We start from the raw sequence: 19,755 nt of genomic DNA on the forward strand, positions 1-19,755 counted from the left end.
ATACCGTTCAGGAACTAAGAACGGTTTCGGATCGGAAAAAATCTCGTTTTTTTGTTACGGTCGAGCCCTAAGGTCTTGGAATCGGAGAAGAAGAAACTGAAGGCCAAACTCGGAGGAGAGATCTTGTCGGAGGAACAGATGCTTTCGGTCCAGACAATGTGCGAAGAGATTGTCGGCCAATTCTTCGAAGCTCCGACGGAGTACTTGAGAAGCGGAGGATGCTGCCATTCGAAATTCGGTGATAGGGTCAGCGATTTGGAACTTTTGGCCGATATTCTTGAAGAAACGTGTCTCTTCAAACCCTAGTTTTTTGTTTTTGTTTTTTTTATCCATCCATATTATTGATTGATTCTTTTTGTTCCCAATACACAAATTTATTGGAAATCCTTGAAAATTATGGGCCCAACTATATTAATTAATGGAAATGATTGTTTACAACAAGATCTACTTATACGTATTGTCGTATTCTTTTACCGATTCCACCGTATCTTCTACGATAAAGCCGACGTGTTCGAGATATTTTATACAATTTATTATTTAAAATTCGAAGCATCGATTTCCGATAAAAGCGGGACGGACCGTTAAAAAAAATCGCACTCGTCATAAGATTACTTCGTATTTGTTCCCCAGCTGCCACGTTTCTTAGCCACAAAACAAAACGCGGTCGCCCGATGTCGTGGTCTTCCCCACAGCTCGACACGTGTCTCAGATATTTTGGTTCCCTGACAAACGACCTTTTGGATTCGCGTCTGCGATCCGACACGTGGCTCTTCTATCTCCGGTTTTTCGCACCAACCAAGACGCTTAGTTATTCTCTACTCTGACGTCTACACGAATCTCTGATGGACACGCGTCCCTCACAACCAATAGGAAGGCTCCACATTTAATGGATCACAAAACAGACACTGGATAGCCCGATGACTCGTGCCAACTCATATATTAGATCCTCGCCTGGGCGTGTTGAGTGTCGCGACCATCAAGAAACGCTTGCCGTAGTCAAGATGAACGAGAAAAGACGGATCAGATCGAACCATTGTCAACTGAGCCAATGGACCAACTCGGGCGAGTCGGGGATAGAGAACGAGCGAGTTCTGGCACTCGTCTTCGAGTCCATGAAATGGGACATCCACACGCTCTGCGCCACCGCCTCTGTCAACCGCAAGCTCCAAGCCATAGCCAGGCGGCTTCTATGGAGGATGCTCTGCGTGCACCGAGCGCCGAGGATGGCAGCAACATTGTCAAGCACCGACCCCAACAGCCGAATCGACGACGGATGGCAGTCGCTCGCCAAGCTCATGTTCTTCTGCTGCGGGAGCGACTCGACTCGGCATTTCGAGCTGAGTCAACCATCGCCGGGTCACTTTATGAATGAGTCCCGGTTTTCGAAGACCTCCGGGCGGAGCTTCCTGGCTAAGAAGTGCCAGGGAGATGTACTGTACGTGAGCGATCCGTGTGAGCACAGGACAGGGGAGGGAGAGGACGACCTTGGGATTTTCAGAGGGGTATTCAGGGGATTCATGAGGTCGAAGACGAGGGAGTGTCTGGTGCGAAGGCAGACTAAACTGGAGGAGAAGGTGAGGTGCCCGTACTGCGGGGCCCGCGTGTGGAGTATGACGGCGGCTCATCTCGTTCCCAGAAGCGCTGCCCGACGGTTGGGATCTCGTGACGGAGGGATTGAATTCTTTGTGTGCGTCAACGGCCACTTGTACGGCACTTGCTGGCTCGTTCCGCTCTCCTCCGACGAAGACCGGCGAGGGTTCAACCATGATGAGGAAGAAGACGATTTTTGACTAAACAGAGTTTGTATTTGGTAGATTTGATTGTACAGACCGGGTCTAGGTCTGGTCTAGCCATTCATGTACGACCACGAGAAATAAGAGCATGTATGCATAGACAGTGAGTGTTCATCTTTTTTTTTTTTTACCAAGTCAAGTGAATGGCCAAGTCAAGTATGGACTCGACCTGGCGAATGGTTCGGAGCTTCTCCTGCTGCTTCAACTTCTGTGCTATAGATTCTGCATCTAACCCTCCTTTGCTGTTGTTAGCCTCTTCCTGCTCTGGCCTCACTTCTTGTAGCAATGCATCGACCTCTCTCACAAAGTCTACTCTTAGCAATACGTTCTCTTCTTCCATTGGCGGTCGCAGCGGCCCCTCATGCTGCAATATAGCCATGAATATGGGGACTATGACTCTTAAACAAAACATGTGATTCTTTCTTTTGCAAGTATGGACCGGTAATAGATGGAAGTACAGAGTAAGTATGTACCACATCGATGTCGAATCCTGCTGGCACAAGAATGCTGTAAGGGTCTTCACGTGGGAACGTATCGGCCATGCGTTTTCTGCACTCTTTCAGCCAAGCCTCCTCGTCAAAGCCATCATACATGTTTAGTAGATCATTGAGAAGTCTCATCGCAGGACTGGCCTCCCGCTTCAAGATCTCTGTCTGGATTGCAGAAGATAAAGACACGGACTATAAGTAACAAGTCACAAATGATTATGGAGTCCGCTTGTACTTAACCGACCATATGGCTTGAGCATTTTTCCCCTCCAATGCATCATTTTCTAACCATATTTTAAGAGGGTCGCTATATATATATATATATATATGATATTGCCACTAGAGAAAACACAAACGTGCATCTAATATTGTTCCCAAGAGACGATCATCAATTAGCTCAAAAGCTTCTGTATCATACTATCAAGATTCAAGATTTACACTCACCTCGACTCTTCTATACAGAAGATCAAGACTTCGAATCGCATCCTTCTCATCCTGAAAGTTAGCAACAAAACAGTGATGGTGACAATACCGACAGTATGAGGCTACCGAGCTTCCAAAACCAGAACAGGATCTATCTGCCGGTGTTTGGTTCTGTGAAATTGCAAATACAGAAGGGAAAAAAAATCTTACATCGCGTCGAGCAAGATCCAGGCGGTTCCAGATGATCATTAGAACAAGCTCATCAAGCTCCCCCTTTTCAGCAGCTTCTTCGATTCTCTGCGAAACAATGGCCAATCAGGAACACCATATATCAACTTCTTGCGTGATTTTGATCAGAGAGGGTTTTCTTACCTCTTCGACTTCCTCGGCAGCCCTGATGAAGCTCGAAACGAGCTTTCTTGCTTTCCTCAATTCTTCCTCAGGAAAATCTTTCAACCTCATCCCGATTTCCCTATACTCTTCAACCTTCCTCTCCTCTTCCTCTTCTTCCTCCCGCTGTCTCCGCCTCAGTTCCTTCGTCTTCTCTCTCTGTCGAGCTTGCCATTCCTACAAAATTCACAAAGTCGCTTGAATTTCACCGCGACAACTACCATGGGAACTCGGTCATATAAGAGCAAGGAGGAGATTAATGACGAACATCATCGTAGTACTCAGGCGGCATCCCTTCTAGAAGAACTTCTTGCTCTTCCTCTTTAACCGAGCATCTTCTCAGGACTGTAACTCACAAATCATAGCATCCGAAGACAAAAAAAAAATCCCAAAACTCTCAGACAAAACCTCTCTGTTACTAACAAACCAAGACAACTTCACCGACCAACGCTGGAAACTGACCTGTCATACACGAGGGCTTTGGGTTCACGCGCACACTAACGGGTAGAGGCCGAGGTCGGAGCAGAGGAGATGCGCACATTAGCGCAAGCGGCGTCGCCTCCATCGATGAGCTTCGGACAAGATAGTTACGAGACTCTCAAATCAAAACGACCGTACACTAGCTTGAGCCTTTTATGTTTGGGCACACCTCTATTCTTTCGGAAATAACTCGAGGGACCCTCTAGTTTTCTTTCATCACATTTCCTTCCTAAGATTTCCTTATTTTACACTTTAATCCAATATATACAACAACATATAAACAAGACAAGTGGCCTAATCACGAAAATATACAAACAACACAATGGAAGTGGCCCGCCCAATAAAATTTTGGCTTGGGCAAAAAATTTAAGCTGCAGTATTTCAAATTAGGACTAAACACAGAATAATTCTACAAATTCCATTTTCACAAGCAAAAGGAAGCATTACATGATGGAGCAGGATTGAGCATGTTGGTCGCTGAAATAGTGAAAGAGAGAGTCGCCAGACGGGAACTCCTTCTCCGAGTAGAAGTCGAAGGGGTAAGGAGCCGGCTGTTTCCTCGCCGCCACCACCGGCTGCTCGTATGCGGGCGGCCCCACCTGTGGAGGCAGCCTGAACATCGGCATCGGCGGCGGCGGAGGATGCCCTAATATTCGGGGGTTCATGCCGAACCTTCTCTGGCCAAGTGTTTCACCGACGCGGCAGGAGGAGGAGGCGGCGGAGGAAGAGTGTTCGTCGCGGTCGTCGGCGTCGGCGTCGGCGTAACGCTTGAGTAAGGCGCGTAATCGGAGCTTGGCCTTAGATGGGTCCTTCTCATAGGCGTAAAGCTCTGGACTTTTTCCGATTTCTTCGACGGCTTTGATGAGAACCCGAGGCTCTGCGGTGCCGGAGACCAATACAATACCTTCCTTCGGATCTATGGTTATGGCGTAAACTCCTGTGCATATACCCACAAACCAGATCAGAAACTGTGGCAGTAATGAAAATTTCGGAAGATGAAAAAGGCGGAGAATATATACCGTACCCGTTACTTTCTGGAGGAGTTTCTTGACCCGCAACGGGCAGTCCCGACAGCACTGCAGATTCATTTTAAGTATACAAATCTGCGCTCATGGAATCGTAAACAAATATGATTTGGGTTAGATTCTTGTGGCATCCTTACGCGAACAGAAGGAAGATCAGTAGAGATTTAAGGGAAAACGTATACAGATGGGCGTGTGAAACTGAAAGGAATTGGATTGAAACAGCAAATCTGGTCGTACCGGAAAGTCCAAGTCCTCCATTGTCACTTTCTCGATCCGCCGGAAACTGTGTTCTTCCTTTCTAAGAGAAGGGTTGATCTGTGAATCTCTTTTTTGAAAAGATGTTACTTTGACCATACCCGATGAAAAATATCACAGAAAATCTGCAAGATTTGGAAACAAAATATGTTACCTGGATTTCATATATATATATATGTTACCTGAAAATACGCACAAAATATCGAAACGATTATTAATGCAACATTATGCTTCAAGTTTAGAAAGATAATTCCACAAAAGATTTTGGTGTTTGTAAATGACGCAAGAGCATAGGGAACGAAGAAGAGATGGATATAGATTTTTGGGTCAAAAGTAGAGTTGATTTCAACTCTTTTTTCCCGTCTTTCTTATTAGCGCTTTGGTTACATATAAAAAACAAAGAAAAGGAGTTCAGAGAAATATATACAAGGCCGGAGAAAATCAGGGAGATGTATCGCTTCAACATCATCCTTGATTGCCCGTCTTCAAGAATCTCAAGATAATGTGAAGATCTTGGTGCCATTTCGGTTATTAACCGAATAATTATACCGAACCGAACAAGATATAACCTATTATTCGTTTGGTAAAAAAAACTTATTACTAGGACCTCAAGAAGCTGTAAAAATAGAAAGAATATATATGTGCATTGTGCATATCGTCAATTCAGGAGATAAAAGGGAAATCTGTGCATGTGTGTAAAGAAAACAGAAAAAAATTTAGATTTCTTATTTCCACATATAGTGTCAGACCATTGTTTATTGAAAGAAAGAACGGATTAAGTTTGATTTTGGAGATTCTCTTAAATGTTTTAGATTATTATTATCTTATTATTTTTTATTGTAGTTATGGAGGTTGTGAATTCATTCGGTAGGAGTTGAGCTGTGTTATGTTGCGCCAGGGATGGATAGAATAGAGTCATTTGAAAACATGGGTCTTACTAGGACCTCAAGAAGCTGTAAAAATAGAAAGAATATATATGTGCATTGTGCATATCGTCAATTCAGGAGATAAAAGGGAAATCTGTGCATGTGTGTAAAGAAAACAGAAAAAAATTTAGATTTCTTATTTCCACATATAGTGTCAGACCATTGTTTATTGAAAGAAAGAACGGATTAAGTTTGATTTTGGAGATTCTCTTAAATGTTTTAGATTATTATTATCTTATTATTTTTTATTGTAGTTATGGAGGTTGTGAATTCATTCGGTAGGAGTTGAGCTGTGTTATGTTGCGCCAGGGGATGGATAGAATAGAGTCATTTGAAAACATTGGTCAAAAATGACTCCATGGCCCAATGGATAAGGCGCTGGTCTACGGAACCAGAGATTCTGGGTTCGATCCCCAGTGGAGTCGGTCGTTGCCACCTTATTTTTTCTCGAGTTGGGTTTACGGAGCTCAAAATGAGCTCAACTCGCGAGCCGGTCCATATGGTCCTGATCTGGGTTAGGAAAATTTAAACCCTAATACAAAACGGACCAAACGAGATAGTTCATCACAAACCGAGCATATCCAAACCAGTTCGGTAAGCTCACGAACTGGTTTGCGAGCTAAAATTTTTTTTTTTTATTATTTTAGTAGTTTTTTAATAATTTTAAAAAGATTTATCATTTTTAAATATTTTTTAGTATTTTTAAATACATTAATAATTATCTTTAATTATTATTTAAATAAATTTTTATTATATTTAATATTTTTTATTTTTATTCGGCTAGCGAGCCACCTCGCGAGGTAGAACGATTTGGATCGAGTTAGGCTGAAAACGAGCTGTCTCGTCATGGGCTGGTTCGAGCTGGTCCGAGCCGGTTATTTTGAGATCACTAGTTGGGCTGGATAAATCTGAATCTGAAAGAAACTTGTCCGGTGAACCTGCTCGGTCGGCCCCCGGGCTGGCTCGCGGTTCTGACCATTTTTTTTCTGTTGACTGAACTTCTCGGTCGGCCCCCGGGCTGGCTCGCGGTTCTGACCATTTTTTTTAGGGTTTCAAGTTGAAACGTCTTTTCGATCTAGAGTCTTTGACTGACTTCATTTTCTCTCGATCGACGACGGTTTTCTTTTTCTCTCTCGATCTGAGCTTCGTTCCTCGCCTGCATCCTCCTCCTTTCTCTGATCCGAGCCTCTCTTGTCTGCGTCCTTCGACGTCACTCCGCGCCGTCTTCTTTCTCTTCTCCATGTGACTCACCGACGGCTACTACATTCTTCTGACTCTGAGAAACCCCACCTCCTGTGCCTATCTATGCATTCATCTTTATGACTTCTGCAGATTCTTTATCCCTTCGCAGTCCACATCGTTCTCTCTTTTGACCCTTTGCCGGAACTTTCTCCCGCCAGTGATCTCTATCTCTCTCTCGCCGACCTTGACGGGTATGTTTTCGTCTCGGCTAAATAATGGTGCTTTTGCTATGATTCAGTGGTTCCATGATCCGAATTATGGATGCCAAATTCTCCGTTTCTAGGTCTTTTCTTCCCTCGTCCGATCGAGCTTCCTTCCTCTATGGCTTATATACCCATTGATTTGCGCGGAAAGTTTTGGAGATTTAGGTGTTTACAAGGTGTTCGATAGAATGACTGAGAGACATACCTAAAACTTGTTCGTTTCTTCTCATAGAGCCGTTTAGTTTGTAGACTCTTACATGTTTACTATAATTAAGTTTAGTCTGCGATATGTGTGTGTGTGCAGAAGGTATACAAAAAAAATGATTTATTAGATAAATATGGCTTCGGTTCACGAACTGGGACGATTTGGACGAGCCAGAAGTTTTCTGACTCGCCAAAAACGTGCTGCAGACGGGTTAGACTGGAATCGGGCGCCCGATCGAGCCCGAGGCTGCCCGTTTTGCACCCCTAGTCCGAAGTTACTTTGTGTGTGACTGTGTATCCTTTTTTTTTATTTGTTTCTTCCCTTTTCAGTTTTTGTCCCTCCGGTGATTGTTTCTCCGAGTCCTTCCTGTTCTCGCGACGATGTCGAGATTCAGGATTGCAAATGCCTTTCCCTTCTCGAGGTTCTTCAGGTTCGTCTTTCGTGTCTCTCTTTTCTTAAGGGTTCTGTTTCCATCGAATTTCAGTTAACTGTTTTCTGTAGATGAACGCCTCTTTTGCTGTTTTCTGTATTTTGATTTGTGTGGGTGAGAGAGTTGGCCTTGCTCAACTGGGGTCTAGATTCTTAGATTGTTTCCTTCGGATGGATGGATTTCTCTTTCCAGGCATGGCCAAAAGACTACTACCGTTCTATGTTGATTGATGAATTCGAGCACATTGTCCGTATGATTTGTTGGCATTTGGTCTTGAAATTAGTCGGTTTCATGGCTTGAATATACTTAGGGCTTGGTTGGGTTCATCTTTCTATGTTTCTATGAAATACTGAAAATTTCTAAGTCCCTTGTCTTACAGGCAGCTTGAGCAAGAGGCGGAAACTGTGATCAATGTTCTGCAGCCTGGACCATTAGGGATCATAGAACACAAGTTCTCGGCCCAGGAAATTCGCGAGGCTAAAGCTACAATCCATAGAGCTGTGGAGAACTGGCGGAGGCATGCTGAGCAAGAGACCAACAATGGTGTCTTAAAAGACTACATCTCTAAGTGAAGTCAAGTGAGTAACCTTATTACTGATGTATTACGGCCTTTCTTTATGCTGGGAAGACCCATGAGGCTCATTTATTAAGAGTAAGCTGCGCTAAATACTTTTTTTAAGCTTAAATAGGTTGACATAAACTAGCAGGCTGGCTAACTAATCATACAAGTTGTAGATCTTAGCACTAGCAGATTAAAAAAAAAGGTGTGCGAGTTAACGACCCCAAACCCCAACAGAGTAAAAAACCCAGTCCCTTGTTGTTCTAGTTGCACTAGATGGATAGACATTACATTACCTGGTTTACACCCCAGCTGTGATAAAGCCTTTTCGCTCTCCTGACCATTACGTAGACATTTGATCTATTGCTCGTACACTGTCATATTCGCCCCAAATCCCCTGATATTAGTGACTGGATCTAGTAGCTCATGCTTGTTTGTCAGAATGACACAGCATGAGAGAACTCAAGTGTGCTTGTTTGTTTTGTTTTGATAAGATACGGAGCCTATTTATAGTGTTGGATTTTGGGAAGAGGGTAAGACAGCATATATATTGAATCTTTCCTATTTAAGATTTTATTTTATTTTACCGTATCTGATTAATTGAGATAGACCATCATGTTTGCAGAGTCAACCCATTTCAAGTAACCCACAGTTTCAGCTCAAGAAGACGAGAAAAGGGAAAGGTTCTGTCTTTGTAATAATATAAGACAAGCCAGATCTAGGAATTTTCCAGATACATTCATTACGGTACATCATTGGAATGATTTGATAAAATATGATATACTATATAACCTATGAAGAATTCTCAACCACACCGCTGCTGACTGAACTTCGCTGCAGTATTTCTCAAACCCTCAGACGGGGGTTGATGCTGCCATTTGGCTCAGTTTCTGGTAGTTGAAAGGAGAAGCTCCGCCGGAGAGGCTGGAGCTCCTCTCAAGCCTCTCCTTCTCGACAATGCGGTCAACAGGCTGTCTGTTTCACTGGTGCGACGGCAAGTTCTTGACCGTATCCTCCTTGACCTGCTTTTGCTGGGCCTTGTTTCCTGCCTTCTCCAGCTCGGTTGCCTTGTTCTGCTGTTGTTTGGCTGAGGATGCATAGGACGAAGCATGAAGCCTGCTAACCTAACCTAAAGGCATCGCCATTCGTAAGTAATGAAAATACAAATCTAAAGAAAGGTTCCACGCCATAGACTAATAATGTTCCACCATAAATTACTTGGCCATCTGCCATTTCGAAGTCACAATGGCAAAAACATGAGACGAGGTTATGATGCAATCCCCAAAAGTAGCTCCAAGACGGCGGGGTTATCAGATAAATCGGGAAACTGGAAAGAAGTCAAACATACCTTGTGGTTTCCAAGTAAAAACAGCCGCCCAATTAAACACAAATCGTTTCGGCCCATTAAGAGATCCCAACAAAAAAATATTTTTTTAAAAAAATAAAATAAAATCAGGCGCTACATAAAACCCTCTGTCCTGTTCAGAGGGTTAGGCTTAAAAAATATCCAAATATTCGACGTTTCCGCTCCGTCCTCGCACATTTTCACGTGAATTTTTTTAATCTTAATAAAAAATTAAATAAATGCACGAGACTGACACAGGAACCGATTGTCGTTTCAAGCTTCTTCCTCAAGGAAAAGGAAAAGTACAACTTTCCCTCCTCCAATGGCATTTGTCAATGCATTTATTTAATGCATTTTTACGTGATGCCCACAAGCCAAAGGTAACTACTTTTTACGATAGCGGCCAGAGAAGTGGGAAAAATATCGGTCTTTTTAGGGCATTTTGGGGATTTGAAGAAAGATCCGCTGGAGCTCTTCAAGATTCTTCTCCTACCAAACAATCTCCGGTCACTGTCGGTCATTCTCTATCCTTTAATCGGATGAGGGAAAACCCTAGATTTTGAAGACAACCCACAATCCAAGAGAGCCATGATGGAGGCCGAGAACCAGAAACGACGTCGTCTCTGCGATTACTGCGACGCCTCCGTGGCGCTACTGTACTGCAGAGCTGACTCGGCCAAGCTCTGCCTCGCTTGCGACAACGAGGTTCACCACACGAACCAGCTCTTCGCTAAGCACTCGAGGTCACAGCTCTGCGACTCGTGCGACGACGCCGCTGCCTCCGTCTTCTGCGAGACCGAGCGCTGCGTTCTATGTCAAAACTGCGACTGGGAACGCCACAGTTCGTCTTCCGGAGACGGAAGATCCTACATCGAAGTCACAATGGCAAAAACATGAGACGAGGTTATGATGCAATCCCCAAAAGTAGCTCCAAGACGGCGGGGTTATCAGATAAATCGGGAAACTGGAAAGAAGTCAAACATACCTTGTGGTTTCCAAGTAAAAAAAGCCGCCCAATTACACACAAATCGTTTCGGCCCATTAAGGGATTCCCAACAAAAAAATATTTAAAAAAGAATAAAATAAAATCAGGCGCTACATAAAACCCTCTGTCCTGTTCAGAGGGTTAGGCTTAAAAAATATCCAAATATTCGACGTTTCCGCTGAAGTATCCGTCCTTGCGCATTTTCACGTGAATTTTTTTAATCTTAATAAAAAATTAAATAAATGCACGAGACTGACACAGGAACCGATTGTCGTTTCAAGCTTCTTCCTCAAGGAAAAGGAAAAGTACAACTTTCCCTCCTCCAATGGCATTTGTCAATGCATTTATTTAATGCATTTTTACGTGATGCCCACAAGCCAAAGGTAACTACTTTTTACGATAGCGGCCAGAGAAGTGGGAAAAATATCGGTCTTTTTAGGGCATTTTGGGGATTTGAAGAAAGATCCGCTGGAGCTCTTCAAGATTCTTCTCCTACCAAACAATCTCCGGTCACTGTCGGTCATTCTCTATCCTTTAATCGGATGAGGGAAAACCCCAGATTTTGAAGACAACCCGCAATCCAAGAGAACCATGACGGAGGCCGAGAGCCAGAAACGACGTCGTCTCTGCGATTACTGCGACGCCTCCGTGGCGCTGCTGTACTGCAGAGCTGACTCGGCCAAGCTCTGCCTCGCTTGCGACAACGAGGTTCACCACACGAACCAGCTCTTCGCTAAGCACTCGAGGTCACAGCTCTGCGACTCGTGCGACGACGCCGCTGCCTCCGTCTTCTGCGAGACCGAGCGCTGCGTTCTATGTCAAAACTGCGACTGGGAACGCCACAATTCGTCTTCCGGAGACGGAAGATCCTCCGCGGTTCACAGCCGGAGACCCTTGGAGGGTTTCACTGGTTGTCCTTCGGTGACGGAGCTTCTGGCGATTGTCGGGTTCGATAATCTGAGCGATAAAGCTCTGGTTTTGAGCGAAGATGGCGTTGCCGGGTTACCGGGTTCCGGGTCAGCCGGGTTGTCGGAGTGTCTGCTCTGGGAGACTCCGGAGATCGTTAGCCTCAACGATCTGATTGCTTCGGGCGGTTCGGATCACAATTTCCGGGCCATGGATATTCCTCCTCTACCGAAGGTAAGTGCCCCCCCTTCCATCTCCATTTATTAGTTGCCCTATGCAATTTCGTCACTGATGATTCTCTACCAAAGAACTTTAGCTCCTTTTTGTGGATACTGTAGTGATCAAATTAAAGTATTCAGGCGACATTTTTAGAGTAAGAGTTGAAAGTCGAAGCACATAAGCTGAAGAAGCGGATGGGCAAACCTTTTATTTTTGTTTGAACTTAAACCCTGTTGAATCAGAGGTTGCTACTTGTTGATTCAGAATCGTCATGCCGCCTGTGGGAAACACGAGGTCGAAATGCTCCGGCAGTTTCGCGCTCTGGCGAAATCTGAGCCTCCTTGTCTCAAACACGAAGCTGTAGATACAGAGCTCGACGTCGGTCTCCAGTTTCTCGGTTCGGAAGCAGGGTATGATCCTGAAAACTTCAGTCCGTTCCCATCCTGGGAGGTGAGTATTGTCGTGTTTCTAAATCTGTTTGTTCATTCACATGAGGTTAGAACTTCTCTCTATTTCAATGTACCAACATGTAGCGTGACAGTGAAAACTTGAGGTGGTGAATGGGATTAAACGGGAATGATGGGATGTGTGAAGCAGGTGAATGGGATTAAATGGTCAGATTTAGAAGACGATGATGCCATTCCATACATTTCTTCGCCAAGAAACAGCATCTCAGAGGAGAAATGGAACTCTGCTGACAATGTTATAAGGAGGAGCCACTGTCCTGAAGAAACGGTGATGGTTCCAGTAGTGAGAAGGGCTCTGCCTCATCACGAGATCAATAGCCAGGAGAGGGACTCTGCTCTCTCACGATACAAAGAGAAGAAGAAAACGAGAAGGTATTCATTCACTCAGGGATGTCATGTTGGATATACTACGTCCGAATGTTTCAGCTGATGTACACATGCATACATACATGCAGGTATGAGAAGCACATCCGGTATGAGTCACGCAAGGTTCGGGCAGAGAGCAGGGCCCGAATCAGAGGGCGCTTTGCTAAGGCAGATCCATGAAGCATCCATCCACTGGTGCCTCTTCCTCTTCATGATTGAGAAATTTCAAAACAACTATTTGTTTGTTTTAAGACAATGAACGCTCTTACAAGTTACAACCTTTGTTTTTACTTTGCGGCAGAGCTTTGGGGGGAGAGGACAGAACAGGCGTACGGAATTTGTGTGGTTTTTCTTTCTTAAAACGTTTCTGTACTTTTTTGTTGTTGTTGTAAATATGAAGCAGAACTCCGCAGAGAAAGAAAACAACGGAGAGGTGCTCCATTGCCAACGCTGTGTCCTGATGTGGCTATCTGTAATATGTAGTTTTATTTGTTATATATATATATATGTAAGTGCTAATGATTAAATTACAAGAAAGCGAGCACACTCGTGTCTACACAAGCATCTTCACTTGCGCATATATATATATATATATATACACACGCACCTCCATACATAACATCTATGTGCACACGCGCACATTCTATAGTGTTACACATTTGCGTATACGCTATGCATAGCTATATATTTACATATATATTATACATGATCTATATATACGCACACGGATATGAAGAGTGGATAGATGTGTTTGTTTTACAAATGTATGCGCATCATTGTAAAAGTTATAATATCATATATATATATATATATATACTAGATTATAACATATTTTATATATATTATATACATATACAAAATACAAATATTATACATTTGTACAAATATGCGTATACATACACAGATATGAATACATACATATGGATGCATATATACAAACATACATAAATAGATACATATACAATATATATAGATATAAACACATTAATATACATATGTACATAAAATATACATATAAATACGTACATAATAATGGAAAATGATTAAAAATATTTAAAAAATATATAACTATTTATGATAAAAAAAATAACGTTTTTAGTGTATTAAATCGTAATTGTAATCGTTATTCTTTGTAAATATCTACTTTCACGTATATAACAAATCTGTTTCAGGTTGAGAGTTTCGTCGTATCGTTACAGTCTTCAAGACACTCATCTTTTGCCACCATAAAAGATCGATTTTATTCGTTGCTGACGAACTTTACAGAATCTCCCTCAACGAGATCGTGGGGAGAGACCCCGCCAGCGGTGAAGATCGAGAGAGAACTTGGCGGAGACCGGACAGCAAAGATGGCAAAATCAAAGGCGGTAGGGCGTCGGAGGCCGGCAAACTGAAGTGAGAAGGACAAGATGTCCAAGTGCGAAGCTGAGAACAGTTTACACTGGTTTTTGTTGTAAATATTAAGAAAGTTAGGGGTATTTAAGGTAATTTGATATTATACAGAACGACGACGGAAGCCATGAACTTTAACACACCAAATTTTAGAAAGACGCCCATTAGAATCTGACCCAAATCAAATATCTAAACTCTCTCCCTCTCTATTCATAATAGGATCCACTCTCTTCTCTTCAAAAGCTCATCTCGTAACATGACCAGCCACCAGACCTTTGAAAGCCTAAATCAATCTTCTCCAGTGATTTGCCACGGCGAACATAATTCCTTTTAGCTGACAAACAAAGAAAGATGAAAACTTTCCAAGTTTTCGGGTTATTCACAGGCTAACTTGGTGTCGAAGCTGCTAAGGCATATGGCGAAAGCCTGGAAAGCCGAGATCGGGTACTGGTAATCCATGGTGAACACGTCTTTGCCAACTTTTCCGAACTGGAGAATTACGCTCTCGTTCTCTGGGGAGGCGACCAGCTGAAAGTTTTTGACAGAAGCAACCGTTACTCGGCCATTGAAGTTGAGGCACCAGCACTGGAGCTGTTCATGCCACCTGGGCGCTTTGTTCTTCAGCACCAGCAGTTCGTCAGAAGGGAAACTCTCTGACCGAGTTGATTTTGATCTGAACGAGGGAATTGATGGGAAACTCTCCACATTACTGTGGAGAAGCTCTGTCTGAGTCGGAGCTGTTCCTCCTGGTCCCATGGCTGACGCTGGGATTCCGTCCATCGTGCATTGCATCCTCCTCGGCCCCCTTTCACAATCAAATACAGTCATATAATCAATACAACCAACGTTTGTTTATTCCCACAAGATCGTTGGTACAGATCATTATCACCTGGAGCCCAAGACGTTGAGCTCGTATGAGATATGGGCTGTGGGATAGTTGCCAGCCGGGATTCTTCTAGGGCTCGCTTGTTTTGAATTGAGAAGCCTCCCGGGATTAGTTGGCTGGACGTCGTAGACAGTGAACTTGGTCCCGAGAAAGTTAGATCTTGAAAGAAAGTGGGTGGAAATATATCCAGCGACTCCCCACTACAGTCATACAATCAATACAACCAACGTTTGTTTATTCCCACAAGATCGTTGGTACAGATCATTATCACCTGGAGCCCAAGACGTTGAGCTCATATGAGATATGGGCTATGGGATAGTTGCCAGCCGGGATTCTTCTAGGGTTCGCTTGTTTTGAATTGAGAAGCCTCCCGGGATTAGTTGGCTGGGCGTCGTAGACAGTGAACTTGGTCCCGAGAAAGTTAGATCTTGAAAGAAAGTGGGTGGAAATATATGAATTACGAGATGAGATACTTAGTAGTACATTTTCATGGAATGATAACCATGTATATACCTTAGCTTTCCTATATAGGTACTGCTTCCCTTTGATACATCATCGGTATTTAACGAGATGACGTAATCCGTGCAAGTTGGCCTCCTGAACCTCTTCGCAGCAAGAAGGAACTTCCCATCTTCGTTCGAAGCTTTTGATTCATAAAATAAAAAGAAACTCTTCAACATTAATTCCACATGGAAGTTTTGTTACTTAATGAGTTTTCGTCATCTGTTACTTAATGATTCATGAACAAAAGTGTAAGAATTTTTTTTTTTAAATAAAAAAAAAGACGAGAAAGAACGGATAGGCCTATTAGTTACCTTGATTTAACCCAAGGTATAGATGGTAAATTTGACTGCCATGAATTCTCTTTATATAGCACTGAATAAGTGATCCCCTTGGACCCGGCTGCGATAAGAATCACAAATGTTAGCCGAAAATCAAGAATTTTTAAGAGTGTTACTTGCTACGAACGGATAAACAATCTACTATAAGCCATATAACAGGGATCTTGAACCTGTTTCAGGGAGATGGGGAACGTCAACTTGCCCGAAACTTGAGGAACTTTAACAATCTCCTTCATGATTTCTCGCCAGTTCCTACTCCCCGTCTCCCAACTCAAAACCCTCATCCAGAACCAGCTCCAGATCCCTACCCATAACCAAACTTTGTCCACAAATCGGAATCTTCTCCTCGCCAAAACTCCCGAGGATCTCGTCCGGTGCAGCGACATGGCCGACCCCAACCTCCGTCTCTCTTCACTGAATCTGGCTCACGGATCCATTGTCTATCTTGCGTACGAGGGCGAGGATTTTGAAGGTATGAGAGCGAGGAATTGTCGAGAAATTTAGGGTTTGGTGTTGTATGAGAGACGGAATAGGGACGAGTGGTGTGTGAGAACTGAGAGAGTGTGGATGTGGCTGTGCGTTATCCAATTCCTCCGTCACGTTGGGTTCATTTTAATATTTAATAACGTAAATTTGAAATTATTTTTTAACTACGCAGTGATAATGATTAAGCGAAGTAAGAGTGGGTGGGAGTTTTTAACTTTTAACCGTATCTATCTATAGATTATGCATCAACTTTTAACTTTTTTTTCACTATTTATTACTTCAACCCAAAACTGTTACACCATATTATCTCTCTGCAACATATAGCGATTTTGGTAATTTCCTTTTTTTTAAATGATTTTTAGATCTTGTACATTGAACGAATTTGAATGAGAATCTTTAGGCGTGAATAAATAAATAAATACCGAGGAGAAAAAAATTGAAACTTTTGTTCAGAAAGGGATATATTTCTGCTTTATTATAAAGAGGCGTGATCTCCGCCTCATTATTTCCGCCAACTTCCGACGGTCCAAAAAGCATATTACATAATACATAGTACTAAAAATTTAAATTCACCAACAAACGCTGGTGGTTCATACAATGATTGAGGACTCAGCCCAATAATTTGTCCACAGGCCCGGCCCAATAACATATATCACCACAGCCTCAGATACGAGGCCCATCATCAACACACGATGCATGGAATAATACAAATCAAGGGAGATTGGCGACTGGTGGTCCAAAAAGCATATTACATAATACATAGTACTAAAAATTTAAATTCACCAACAAACGCTGGTGGTTCATACAATGATTGAGGACTCAGCCCAATAATTTGTCCACAGGCCCGGCCCAGTAACATATATCACCACAGCCTCAGATACGAGGCCCATCATCAACACACGATGCATGGAATAATACAAATCAAGGGAGATTGGCGAGGCGCTTGAAACGGCGTCGTTCACATCGTCTTCCTTTTCCTTCTCCAACTCTTTACTCCCCTCCCTTGGTTCCTTTCCTATTTGTGGCACAGTTTCTGGACGTTGCATCAGATGTGCCCGCCTTGGCAGAGTGCGTGAGACTGCAGTCTCCAGTCCCCGAGGGCTATGCCCTTCTCATCGAGTCCATGGCCAACACTGCTTAATTATTTTTTTTTGTAATACATGACCGTCGGTTCAATGTACTACTACTATTGCATGTTCTTGTAGAATCTTTTCTTATTCTCAATGGCATCTGGATAAGAATACTCGGAATGAGGAGGACTCTCACACACTTGATTAGACCAATGGATCAGAATCTATATACCTTTTTATCTAGATGGTTGTGTCCTAGAATCTTGCATTGTAGAATATTGCGAAATGGTGTTTCGTTCATCTTCTCCCAGCAAATCTCAGAAATGGTGTTGCGAAAGCAATCCCTGGATTCTTCTCCTCCTCCACACTTTTTCTTGACAATGCGCCCACGACGGCCGGAGGGAAGGGAGGTGAACAAATTCTTATGGAAAATAAAATAGATAGAAAAAAAAAATGGAGATGCAGGGGATCGAACCCTGTACCTCTCGCATGCAAAGCGAGCGCTCTACCATTTGAGCTACATCCCCTCATGCCTTCTCATCTATTTTAAACCTTTTCAATTACAGATCCAATTCGGAAGCTGATTCAGCTTGGAACACAACCAAAGTTCGAAAAACCATTAAGGGTCCAGTGGACTTTTTTTTTTTGGTGAGATGTGATTTGTATTATCCGTAAAAATTACAATCAGTCAAAAGTTTAGACCAAAATGATTACAAAAGAACTATAGAATTCCCATGCGAAAGTGGACAAAAAAGACAAGCAATAGCGCAAAAACAATACTCAAGGTAATGGGTGGAGCATAGATGGTATCAATCTGCAAGGTAGTGATTCTCGTCGCGGTCCTTTGTCGGGTCGTTGACGGATAGCAAGATATCTCGGATCGTTCGGTCAACTTTTCGCTTCGTAACCTCGGGCGTGTGAGACTTTTCCCGGAAAATCTTATTGTTCCGTTCTCTCCATAAAAGCATGTGCGATCACATGAAGGCATGTTTTAGCAATCGGCGTTCTCTCGCGGCTTCGGTCATTAGTAGGATTCTCGATCCACTGTTGACAAAGAAGAAGGCTGGTCGGGGGGTTCGACCAGCAGTAACTAGCGAATTAACTCCAGATTTCATAGCTGTAAGTGCATTCGAAAATAAATGTGAGTGGCTTTCGGTTCTGGTAGCGCAAAGCACGCATGTCTGATCCCCAGCGACTCCCCACGTCATCAGTCTGTCCTTCGTGAGAAGTCTTCCTTGAATAGCCTGCTACAGTGAAAGGAAAATCTGGGTCCATTGGACTTGCATGTATCGGGTCCGGCCATTTGTTTTAAGGTCCAGTTGATTATAATATCTAACGTCGTTATAACTCGGTATCCTCTGTTAGCCCCCTAGCCAAAACCCGATATATAAAAGCTCATCAGACGTCGGAGAAAAAGGGAATTTTCTATGTTGAGATTCTGGATTCTCGAAGAAAACAGAGAACGCCTCCGTTAATTATGACGTCATCCCAGAAGATTCTCCCCCGCGAAACGAACTCCGACCGCTGTCTCCGCCGGGAATAGAGGACGAGCCACCGACACCTTTGTTGGAGTTTAAATAAATAACACTCATACGTACCCGGTAAGATGACAACTTCAATCTGATCTGATAATCCTATCTTCAACCTATACGTATGAAACAATAGGGAACCCCGGATATGACTTTCAAGGCGTGATACACTTTACTAAAAGCGTTATTCTATCTCTACCGGGTAAATGGGATTATAGGAATGCACTTTTGAGATACAATGAAGCGACAATGATTTCGATTTACCCTTCCGACAATCATCAAATAGAACCTTGTTTAATCGAAAACAAAAAGACCCTTGCGATAGTTTTTTTGCATCTCTCATAAAATCACTTGATCTTGTCACACATTCATATTTTTTCTCTTATTCTTTATATTATATGGTCTCTAGTGTGTTTATAAACACCAAAACGTCGAAAAGACATGAAAATTCGCAAGTTTTCGTCGACCGGTCGCGACTTTTCGCTCAAACGGATGCTCAGAAAAAACGGGCTAACCGCTCGTTTATTAGAGCTACCGCCCGTTTATTCGAGCTTTATCCCTCAGAAAAAACAGACTGTCCACCCACATTTTCGAACTGTCCTCCCATTTTTTCTGAGATCATTTTTCACGTTCTAAACCAAACGTAACTTTTTCCGACGAATCATAACACTTTAAACCAATTCACGACACGTCTTTTACAAGTATTTTACTCCTCCACCATACTCGTAATACACGTGCATCATGAATCCCATGAGAAATTAAAACCAATCAACCGTTTACTTTAAAATACCAACAACCTTCTCATCGCCGGCGATGGAGTTTACCGGCAGAATCTCTCTCGAC

The 19,755-nt window shown here is 43.0% G+C and overlaps 6 protein-coding genes and 2 non-coding genes across 10 annotated transcripts; 4 read left to right on the plus strand and 4 right to left on the minus strand.

The window, feature by feature from the left end:
- Positions 1 to 78: 78 nt before the first annotated feature.
- Positions 79 to 1,896, plus strand: LOC104823055 (EID1-like F-box protein 3). Its single transcript, XM_010554479.1, has 2 exons — positions 79 to 246; positions 631 to 1,896. The coding sequence occupies exon 2, from the start codon at positions 918 to 920 to the stop codon at positions 1,788 to 1,790; it is 873 nt and encodes a 290-aa protein (XP_010552781.1). The 5' UTR covers positions 79 to 246; positions 631 to 917; the 3' UTR covers positions 1,791 to 1,896.
- A 13-nt stretch (positions 1,897 to 1,909) lies between these two features.
- On the minus strand, positions 1,910 to 3,754 carry LOC104823056 (protein PALE CRESS, chloroplastic). Its single transcript, XM_010554481.2, has 7 exons — positions 3,557 to 3,754; positions 3,363 to 3,439; positions 3,077 to 3,271; positions 2,915 to 3,001; positions 2,726 to 2,776; positions 2,267 to 2,446; positions 1,910 to 2,157 (listed from the first exon to the last, which is right to left on the minus strand). The coding sequence occupies exons 1-7, from the start codon at positions 3,657 to 3,659 to the stop codon at positions 1,921 to 1,923; spliced, it is 930 nt and encodes a 309-aa protein (XP_010552783.1). The 5' UTR covers positions 3,660 to 3,754; the 3' UTR covers positions 1,910 to 1,920.
- A 77-nt stretch (positions 3,755 to 3,831) lies between these two features.
- On the minus strand, positions 3,832 to 5,210 carry LOC104823057. Its single transcript, XM_010554482.1, has 3 exons — positions 4,837 to 5,210; positions 4,599 to 4,677; positions 3,832 to 4,511 (listed from the first exon to the last, which is right to left on the minus strand). Exons 1-3 carry the CDS (start codon positions 4,855 to 4,857, stop codon positions 4,018 to 4,020), a joined length of 594 nt encoding a protein of 197 aa, XP_010552784.1. The 5' UTR covers positions 4,858 to 5,210; the 3' UTR covers positions 3,832 to 4,017.
- Positions 5,211 to 6,132: 922 nt separating this feature from the next.
- TRNAR-ACG lies at positions 6,133 to 6,205 on the plus strand. The gene has a single exon. It is a non-coding gene; the product is annotated as a tRNA-Arg (tRNA).
- Positions 6,206 to 6,789: 584 nt separating this feature from the next.
- Positions 6,790 to 9,738, plus strand: LOC104823058. 3 transcript variants are annotated; one of them, XR_773300.1, is made up of 5 exons: positions 6,790 to 7,213; positions 7,760 to 7,860; positions 8,240 to 8,438; positions 9,045 to 9,166; positions 9,260 to 9,738. XR_773300.1 is itself a non-coding variant. In XM_010554484.1 (4 exons), the coding sequence occupies exons 2-3, from the start codon at positions 7,811 to 7,813 to the stop codon at positions 8,430 to 8,432; spliced, it is 243 nt and encodes an 80-aa protein (XP_010552786.1). In that variant the 5' UTR covers positions 6,790 to 7,213; positions 7,760 to 7,810; the 3' UTR covers positions 8,433 to 8,438; positions 9,029 to 9,231. The 3 variants fall into 3 exon arrangements, 2 of the variants coding, with proteins under 2 accessions (XP_010552786.1, XP_010552785.1); XM_010554484.1 differs by lacking the exon at positions 9,260 to 9,738 and having other exon boundaries at positions 9,029 to 9,231; XM_010554483.1 differs by lacking the exon at positions 9,260 to 9,738 and having other exon boundaries at positions 9,045 to 9,231.
- A 1,401-nt stretch (positions 9,739 to 11,139) lies between these two features.
- Positions 11,140 to 13,263, plus strand: LOC104823059 (zinc finger protein CONSTANS-LIKE 13). The gene is made up of 5 exons (XM_010554485.1): positions 11,140 to 11,889; positions 12,139 to 12,324; positions 12,472 to 12,713; positions 12,797 to 12,902; positions 13,009 to 13,263. The coding sequence occupies exons 1-4, from the start codon at positions 11,341 to 11,343 to the stop codon at positions 12,885 to 12,887; spliced, it is 1,068 nt and encodes a 355-aa protein (XP_010552787.1). The 5' UTR covers positions 11,140 to 11,340; the 3' UTR covers positions 12,888 to 12,902; positions 13,009 to 13,263.
- Positions 13,264 to 14,137: 874 nt separating this feature from the next.
- On the minus strand, positions 14,138 to 16,081 carry LOC104823095 (tubby-like F-box protein 3). The gene is made up of 5 exons (XM_010554520.2): positions 15,998 to 16,081; positions 15,801 to 15,888; positions 15,499 to 15,628; positions 15,257 to 15,412; positions 14,138 to 14,904 (listed from the first exon to the last, which is right to left on the minus strand). Exons 1-5 carry the CDS (start codon positions 16,061 to 16,063, stop codon positions 14,475 to 14,477), a joined length of 870 nt encoding a protein of 289 aa, XP_010552822.2. The 5' UTR covers positions 16,064 to 16,081; the 3' UTR covers positions 14,138 to 14,474.
- A 1,756-nt stretch (positions 16,082 to 17,837) lies between these two features.
- TRNAA-UGC lies at positions 17,838 to 17,910 on the minus strand. The gene has a single exon. It is a non-coding gene; the product is annotated as a tRNA-Ala (tRNA).
- Between the last annotated feature and the right edge of the window lie 1,845 nt (positions 17,911 to 19,755).

The sequence above is a fragment of the Tarenaya hassleriana genome, unplaced genomic scaffold (genome assembly GCF_000463585.1).
Source record: "Tarenaya hassleriana unplaced genomic scaffold, ASM46358v1 Cleome39, whole genome shotgun sequence".
NCBI classification, from domain to species: domain Eukaryota; kingdom Viridiplantae; phylum Streptophyta; class Magnoliopsida; order Brassicales; family Cleomaceae; genus Tarenaya; species Tarenaya hassleriana.

Bases quoted from the DNA above. Each gene is read 5' to 3' on its own strand.
- LOC104823055 (XM_010554479.1), top strand. From the start codon at position 918: ATGACTCGTGCCAACTCATATATTAGATCCTCGCCTGGGCGTGTTGAG.
- LOC104823056 (XM_010554481.2), bottom strand. From the start codon at position 3,659: ATGGAGGCGACGCCGCTTGCGCTAATGTGCGCATCTCCTCTGCTCCGA. The intron at 3,272-3,362 runs GTTCGTCATTAA...TGAATTTTGTAG, and splicing joins CGCCTGAGTACTACGATGAT to GAATGGCAAGCTCGACAGAG. The intron at 2,447-2,725 runs GTGAGTGTAAAT...TCTGCAATCCAG, and splicing joins TTCTGTATAGAAGAGTCGAG to ACAGAGATCTTGAAGCGGGA.
- LOC104823057 (XM_010554482.1), bottom strand. From the start codon at position 4,857: ATGGAGGACTTGGACTTTCCG. The intron at 4,678-4,836 runs GTACGACCAGAT...CCATGAGCGCAG, and splicing joins TGGAGGACTTGGACTTTCCG to ATTTGTATACTTAAAATGAA. The intron at 4,512-4,598 runs GTACGGTATATA...GTATATGCACAG, and splicing joins ACTCCTCCAGAAAGTAACGG to GAGTTTACGCCATAACCATA.
- LOC104823058 (XM_010554484.1), top strand. From the start codon at position 7,811: ATGTCGAGATTCAGGATTGCAAATGCCTTTCCCTTCTCGAGGTTCTTC. The intron at 7,861-8,239 runs GTTCGTCTTTCG...CTTGTCTTACAG, and splicing joins CCCTTCTCGAGGTTCTTCAG to GCAGCTTGAGCAAGAGGCGG.
- LOC104823059 (XM_010554485.1), top strand. From the start codon at position 11,341: ATGACGGAGGCCGAGAGCCAGAAACGACGTCGTCTCTGCGATTACTGC. The intron at 12,325-12,471 runs GTGAGTATTGTC...TGTGTGAAGCAG, and splicing joins GTCCGTTCCCATCCTGGGAG to GTGAATGGGATTAAATGGTC. The intron at 12,714-12,796 runs GTATTCATTCAC...ACATACATGCAG, and splicing joins GAGAAGAAGAAAACGAGAAG to GTATGAGAAGCACATCCGGT.
- LOC104823095 (XM_010554520.2), bottom strand. From the start codon at position 16,063: ATGAAGGAGATTGTTAAAGTTCCTCAAGTTTCGGGCAAGTTGACGTTC. The intron at 15,629-15,800 runs GTAACTAATAGG...ATGAATCAAAAG, and splicing joins ATACCTTGGGTTAAATCAAG to CTTCGAACGAAGATGGGAAG. The intron at 15,413-15,498 runs GTATATACATGG...CTTTCTTTCAAG, and splicing joins ACCTATATAGGAAAGCTAAG to ATCTAACTTTCTCGGGACCA.